We start from the raw sequence: 8,339 nt of genomic DNA, 5'->3' as shown, positions 1-8,339 counted from the left end.
CTCAACATAGATGGAGGAGAAAATCTTCATTTTGCCTCATTTGTTTTTACTTTTACTAGATCTGTCTGAGGCTGAGAGACTATAGTCACATAAAAACAAGACTGTTAGCCAAATGTAAAACGTTAGCTTGTAAACAACAGCTAGCTATGTCATTTATGTGACTGGTGTCATTACAATATAATTTGAATAATATAAAGTGGCCTACATTGACGATGTTATATATATTTTTAATCAAAAATGACAAGTGGTGCAGTTTAACTCAGATGACTCATACTGAGCTTCAGTAAAAGTTCAAGATACATTTCCATTTCATATCACTGAATATCATCACTGCTCTATCTCAGCGATAAAAAATATTGTTAATATAGCGCAACCTACATTTGTCTGAAAGCTTTACTTATTTATATCTTCTGTCTTTCCCCAGGCTGTCGGACTACTTTACTACGCCCCCTTACTTCGATCACTACTCGATTAATGTGTTACAATAAGGCACTTACTTACACAGGCTATAATAGCTTTGCACACTGGATTCAATACAAGCACTTTGCACATCATGTTCCACCTACATATTGCATTTCCTCCCTTATTGCTCATAACATTTACATATTTTTCAAATTCTAATTTGTATTCTAATAATATCTGTAGGCAGTTGGTATATATTCCTATTGTGTGCACTTATATTAATATTTATATGGCTATGTATGTATTGCATATGCTATTCTATATTCTATTTCTGTGCCACTCTTTTATTACACCATGACACCAAAACACATTCCTCCTGGTTTAGATTTAAGCGCAGTATCCCGTAATTTTAGCAAAAGCTAAACGCTTTACCTTAAAAATTAAACCCGCAAACTTACCCAGCATGCTTAGCGGTTCGAGCCCAGGACCTTCTTGCTGTAAATCAACAGTGCTAGCCACTGCACCACTAAGTGAAAGTCTAGCAATATTTTTATTTAAAAGTTAGCACAGTTAGCAGCTATCTGTCTGAATGCTACACCAATACAGACGGATGGGCTCTGATAACCAAGCTAGCTTTTCTTAGCTTATAACTCAACACTTCACTGCTCCCGTCCAAACATCCAGCTGCAAAAGATAAAAGTGCTTAAACCAGGCGTCAGAACCTCCAATCTACAAACCAATGGATGTCTTCACAGTGACTTTCTCTGTGTCGTACTGTATACAAGCATATACAAACATTATGCTTCCCTGCAGTTAGTTTCACAGCCCCCTCTTGATTTATGGTAGTGAAATGCAAAGTAGTGACGCACGCGAAGAAGAAAACACTAAGCAAGAAAACAATACGCACGGCAAATATTTAGTGAGTCAGCTTGGTAAATATTTTATGTTTAAGAAAGAAACATAAAATTGTACGTCATATTTATTTCTGATTGTAATATTCTTATTCTCTCCATAATCAATGTTTTGACTCTTTGAGTAATGCAATCATCTATGGTTCTAAGATATGCAACACAATACTTCATAAAATCTGCAGGAAAACACCAACCCACACTTGCAGGTTTTATTCCGCAGTGTGTGTTGTCACTAGCCTCGCTGTGGAGAATCGGCGTGTTTGTCCACAAAAGCATGCATTGTGTTCACAATTAACCAGCCTGACAGACTTGTCAGCAGTCTTCAGGGACGTGACAGGCGGCGTGGAGTTGTGAATGGGAGAGGGGGCGGGTACAGGGAAGCAGACGCAGCTCTCCTGCCGGAGGAGCGCACACAGAAAAGCGCAATCCGATGGAGCGTAGGCGGTTTACCTCACACACCTAAACACGCGTAAACATACGCACTCACTTCTCCTGAAACACTTAAACCAGTCTCCAAGGGAGGTTTTTTACCCAAAGAGAAGAAAAAAAATCTAAGGACAGGATGGATTCTGCACAGCTGCTCCTTCTGGTGTTGTGCGGATATCTGCCAAAAGTAAGTCTCTGTCTCTCTTCATACTGAAACCATTAATATATACTTTTACTAAAGGCATATTAGATTAAATCCGCCGTTGGACTCTTAAAAAACATTTTCGAGTGTGTTTAATGTAATAAAACAAAAACCCTTTTACTACTATTTTACTTTTCCCGCTCTATGATATTTCCTGTTCATCTTCTCGTAAGACATCTGGCTTTAAAAAGATAAACTAGGCTGCTTCCACCCAGCAATATATGTGTGGTTAGGTAATTTCAGTAGCTGGCAACGTGAACAGTTGGCTTTTTTAAAAAAAACCGTGAGTGTAGTAAAATAAAAGTCCTCTAAATTCTTAAAGATCGCACATGATAGTGGTTCAGATCAGAATTCGCTGTGAAACCTTTGTGTGTGAAATCCACCCGCCTGGCTGCTTTTTACTTTGTTCCTTCGCCTGTTTGATTTATTATATACAAATGGACACCTCATACAGGGCTCCCCACTATTTTCATCCATTCTCCCAGGTGGATGAGTGGAGTAATTTACCTTGGCTCTATTTTTACTACTTTAGTAAATAGTTGTACTTTCTCTAGGTTTATATAATTACATAGAAAGCCTTTGAGCATTGCCACCTGGTAATAAGTCACCTTTTAGTGGCACTCAGTGTTGCTGCAGGGAGTTTGTCTAAGCCTGCACTGTGAGTGATGGATGCATAGGCTTTCCCGCATCTCCTTAAAATTACACTCACTGTAGATGTAAGCAGGAGCGAGGCATGAGTCTCTGCTGGTCTGCTCGGTTGTACCTTTTGGTCCTTTTGTGAGCAACAAACCGAAGCGCCGTCAGTTTTTGCCTCATTTTTCAGAAATGTTTTGTCAATTTCACTTCAGTTTTATTTTTTTTTTACACAATAGCACCGCTTCACAACAGTCAATATTTGAGAATATTGAGTGAGGGCTCTCACTGCATTTCAGTAACTGATGGCAGAGATTTACTCATTATTCATCTGATCTCTGTCAGGAACCTGTAGTTTCAGTGAACTGAAGATGCTTTTTGTTACAATTTTCAGACATGTGGGAGACAAAAAAATAGACAAATATCTACTAATGGTTATAATCTTGTGCTGATCTGAGTCATCTGTCCCTGAAGCGAGGCTTTCCACAGAAGCTCTCTTCAGCCAGACTACACTGTGAACATCTACTGTAAGTGCCTGTGTGAGAATTTCTCCCCGCTCACCTCTCACGACTCTTTGATATCAGGCTCAGCCTGATGTTTTAGCTTAGCCAGATGTGTGATTAGTTGACATACTTTATTGGCTCATATGCAGTTTATTTGTCTCTTTTCCCCCCCCTAAGTCCTTAGGTGGCTGCTTTATAATAACACGCCGTGACATGTTTCATCAATATGTCCAATAAGGAGTTGTGGTGCTGAGTGAAGTGAAGAAAGTGGTTAAAAAGGGTATGTTAGTGGCTGGATGTTGCTGTTATTGATTTAACAGAATGCAGATGGGAGAAGGAGAAGAGCAGAGACAGGGATGAGAGGTGGTGGTGATGGTGGGGGCAATAATGATTTCTCTTCCTCGTCTCTCTCTGAATATGAAGCCAGGCGAGAAAAACCTTAAGGAACTTTTCTTCCAAATAATCACAGAAACCCATTTACGCTGTGGGGTGGTGTGGGAGGTGCAGCCCAAACGTATTTCATTTCTTCAAACAGTTTCCGTTCCGATGCTTGGAAATGACTTTTCTGTTTTGGTTCAAGTGTGAAAAAAAAGCAAATATATTTTCTGCCTTAATATCCTTATGTGTCTGTACCAGTGGCTGAATGTAACTAAGTACATCTACTCAGGTGCTGTTTTGAATTTTATGATCATTTAAATCTCTACTCCGTCTCAGAGACAAATATTAATATTATGTATTTGTCCGTAAGCTTTAGTGACATATTAAAACTATCATATTCCTTCTCTCAATTCAAGGCAAACCGCATATCTCCAAATTTGGTGATTTTAAAATAAAATCAGGCTGAAGGATATAGTGTTCCTTTGTTGGCTGACAATTCTTTTTAAATATTAGCAGGTTATAAACTTAAAATAAAGCTAGAAAATGCAGAAAACAGGGCTTTGAGATGCATAGTTCTCACAGGGCTCTGATCCTACAAACACATGGTGCAGATTAAACCATCCAACAGTTTATGAAGTTTGTTCAAAATAGCTCAACCTTAAATGTCTGCAGCAGTAAAACTCAGCAAACACATTAATGAATCAGTTATATTACCCCTAAAACATCATGTAAGATAGTAAAACACTTTTACTCGTGGAGTATTTTAACAGTAGTATCATATTGCTTCTTAAAGTAAGCAAGTGAAGGCACTGAATACTTCTTCCACCATGGGCTCTTAAAGTTTAGAGATGTTTCCACTCTCTCTGCAGTCACACAGTAAGTCAGCATTTCCAAACTTTGTCTGCACAAAAATAGAAATGAAAGTATCTGTAGCATTATAGGATTACTTTCAAAGGATAAGCATAAAGAATGCTTCAGAAAGTAATGGTGTGCAATCAAAAACAGTCGTCTAAGGAAGGAGAAGGCCATAAGAATGCAGTTCAAAGCTTTTCTAAATGTGCATGTAATAGGATCTTTTTTAAATACTAGCACGTGCGGATGTTACGGTATTGTTTGGTCTGTTCATGCTGTTGGCAAACTGTAATACTTAATCACACTGAAAAAATAGGGGTTGTAAATCGTATTTATGTGAAAAAAATAAAAGATAAATATGAGGCCTATTGCATAAAAATTAATACCTGCAACACTCCAAGCCTGCTCTACTATATAAACCTCGCTGTAGTCTACTATTATGTTGTCCATTATGTAGCCTCTTATGGCCACGCAATGGCATCATAATATCCACATGTCAGTTTTGTGCATATAAATTAGATGCTGTGGTGAATTTAAAATAAAACAATGATTTTTCGAGGTGTTATAGGTGCACGGACATTAAAAGTTATTCATTTGAGCCCATCAGTAGGTGGTTGCTAGGCAACAGGATTACATCATGTATGTAATATTGATAAGAACCTTCTGTGGCCGAAGAGGTACCTGTGTGTCAAGTTTGGTTGTTCAGCTCCTGATTGTGTAGGAGGAGTTTTTGGACAAACAAACAAACAAACATACAGACAAACAGGCGTTTGGTCCATTAGGATGTACGTGGAGAAAACTGCGCTGTGAAAGACTGATGTGAAATATTCCAAAATGTTAGCTTTATTTATCAAAGATTGTATTTCACAAGTATGGCACAATTGATGAAACCTCGCTCTGAACTAATCATAGAGCAACAAGTTGTGTTAAAGCAGATAGGCACGCAGAGCTGCTTTTGGTTATTGGTTACAGATATGTGTCGGCAGCTACTCCATCAGCTGATTTTGACACTTGTACTGGCAACTGGAAACGACACTGCATAATTGGAACCACATAAATCCACAGCCTGATGTTTGATCATTCAGAAACAACATGATAATCACTCAAGCTCTTTGAAGGCCATGCATAAGCACATTGTTCTCAGTAACTGAGAACAATTCAAAATACTGCTCAAGTCGAGTCAGACGTGTCCTGTGCTCTTGTTTGTTTGGCTTGCACGGTGTTTAATCCTTCATTTTTGGCAGATTTGTAACAACAGGCAACCGTTATGTACATGCTGCTTTATTTTTTGTTCAGTGAAGTGTAGAATTGGCAAAAACACATTAGTCCACAATGTCAGACACGAGTTTCACCTTTCATTCTTCTCTCAGCTCTTCCTCCTTTTTTAAATTTGATTGTTATCTCAAACAATGCCAGGCTGGGAGCCACTTTGAATAACAACAATCAGTAAAAACTTAGAGCAGCATCCTGGCCCAGTCATGATGAGGTCTACGCAACCAAAACTTTAAATCCTGCAGGTATTTATGCAACGTTTTCCACACTGAGACAACATGCATATGTGTTCTGTGTGTATACGTGTTTGTAGCTGAGTCTTTGATGAGGTCCACTTATCATCTGTACAATTTTGCGTAGTTTGGCGCTGACATTTTAATTCATTCCTCAATACAGTCATCTCCATAGTTGGCTGTCTAAGTGCTTGGTATTAGTAGGTTTCCAGTATCTCAAGCGGCAAGCACTTAGTTTTTGTCTCCTCCTTTTTGAGCTCAGTTATAAATCACTGTCACATCTCCTCCCCTCCTGTATCACTCCAGCTGTATGAATCCCTTGCCGTGAACTCTGATGACTGTTTTATCATTGGTCTACCTCTTTGTGTGCTCTGGCTCTATTCACAATATACAGGATTATGTGAACTAATAAACTACCTCCATGCAATAGAGAAAGCTTGATCCCAGCAGCCTACAGTAGAAAGCCATGCACACATTCCACTGCTATGTCTGTTTTCTTCCCTGATGAGGGACTTTGTTTCAGTTTGTCTTCTGTTTATGCAGCATTAATGGCTTTTGGGAAACTTCACATTCAAAATGAGTTACACTTTGCAAAAGCTCCAAGACACGAAGCAACTTTAATTATCATTGTCATATTTAAAATTGTTGGCTGTTACCCAGATCTTGTTATTATTATTATTATTATTATTATTATTATTTTTAGAAAACACAATTCATTCAAATAAACATTAAAAAAAAAGAATTTAAATGCAGATTTGTCATTGTAGAGACAACACGGGTGTTGGGTGTTAATGAGATTCAGGATGGCCCTGTTATAGTGTGGGGAGTCAGCATGCATAATCACTAGAGTTTAAAACACAAACAGATAAAGTTTAAGTATTTAAACTTATTGAGTGTCTTGCTGTATATTAATCTCTATAAGTAAATACTTGCATGTTAACAGAATCTGTATGAAAGGGACACAATTTATTGTCCTGTTTTTTTATTGCCAAAAATAACAAGGCAGTTCACATCAACAACATGACCTGAGACCAAATCTGCAGTATATAATGGTGAGGGTAATTCAAAAACTTAATTTAAAAGGAAAAACATATATTCACATATACATATACATACATACATATCAATACCTACATACCTAAGCACAGATGTAACAAAGTTAAGGCTTGAATGTCCTTTCAAGATATTTTATAATTAGTCTCCATTTTTTCTCAAAGGTTGGCACTTTTAGTTGTAGTTGAGCTGTTATCCGTTCCATCGTATAGACATGTCTAGTTTTCAGAAGCCACTGGGCAACTGTGGGCGTTTCTGGTTTGAGCCAGTGGATTGTTATCATTTTTCTTGCAGTCATGAGGAGGAGATGTAGGAGAAAGTGCTGCTCATAGGAGAAACCATCAGGAAAGATATCCAACAAGAAGATTATTGTCCTGTTTTTTGATTTTATTTTGTAGTCTGATTTCTATTGACCAATCACAGTTGACAGACATCGACCCGAAGTCCTGAAACACTGGCCATTCAAAAGACACCAGACGCCAAGTAATCAGAAAACAACTGACAGTAGATTACAAGTCAAAGAAATTTAGATTTTCACATATAGTTAATGGCTTGGAGGGATTTTTCTAAGACATTAAGACATAAAACTGCTTTTTGCTCTCTATTTTTGGTCTCCACGATGAAGTCCCTGATATAGGACAGCTGTGGCTCCAGAGGTAGAGCTGGTCACCTTCTATACAGAAGGTTGGTGGCTTGATCCTCAGGTCCTCCTAAATTTCAAGGGCAAGACACTAAATTTCACTTGACTCTTGATGGATCCATCAGACAGTGTGACATCCATGTGACTGAAGTGCTTAAAGGCATAGAATAAAGTGTTGTATGAATGGGTAAATGAATCTTTTGGTGAAAACATCTCCTGAAGACTCAGAGTAGATAAGCACTCTATATAAGTAACAGACAATTGTTTGGCTGCTAAATGCTGCAGTAGGTTACCTGCTTAACACACTAAATAACCAATCACAAGGCAGCAACTCAAAGGCTTGTAGAGATGCTCAGAATGACCTGCTGAGGTTCAAGCTGAGTATCAGAATGGGGAAGAAAGGTGATTTAAGTCACTTTGGTATGGTTGTTGGTGTCGGTCTGAGTATTTCAGAAACTGCTGATCTACTCGGATTCTCTCACACAACAACCATCTCTGAGGGTTTACGGGGATCTGTACAACTATCAAATATCAAGTGAGCACCAGTTCTCTGGGTGAAAATGCCTTGCTGAGGAGAATTTGAGCTGAGAGGAAGGCAACAGTAACTCAAATTATCACATGTTAAAACCAAGGTGTGCAGAAGAGCATATCTGAATGCACAACATGGTAAACCTTAAAGCAGATGGGCTCTGGGAACAGAAGACCACACCAAGGTCTACTCCTGTCAGCTACAAACTCAAAACAGTGGCTCAAACAGTTAGTTCGTGGTACTCAAATTGCTCAAATCTGCAGCAACTGCATGACACTATCATGTCACTGACTCTGAGCCAAATC

The 8,339-nt window shown here is 38.5% G+C and overlaps 1 protein-coding gene across 1 annotated transcript in view; it reads left to right on the top strand.

Annotated features, from left to right (window-relative positions):
- The first annotated feature begins 1,630 nt into the window (after window positions 1-1,630).
- Window positions 1,631-8,339, top strand: part of vipr1b (vasoactive intestinal peptide receptor 1b) — a 51,316-nt gene continuing 44,607 nt past the window's right edge. The window contains exon 1 of the mRNA XM_003439191.5: window positions 1,631-1,926. Within this exon, the coding sequence (XP_003439239.2) occupies window positions 1,876-1,926 (51 nt within the window). The 5' untranslated portion in view covers window positions 1,631-1,875. The remainder of the gene's footprint in view (window positions 1,927-8,339) is intronic.

Source organism: Oreochromis niloticus, linkage group LG9 (assembly GCF_001858045.2).
Source record: "Oreochromis niloticus isolate F11D_XX linkage group LG9, O_niloticus_UMD_NMBU, whole genome shotgun sequence".
Lineage (NCBI taxonomy): Eukaryota > Metazoa > Chordata > Actinopteri > Cichliformes > Cichlidae > Oreochromis > Oreochromis niloticus.
The sequence above is the reverse complement of the archived record's forward strand: the minus strand, read 5'-3'. Positions and strand labels throughout refer to the sequence as shown.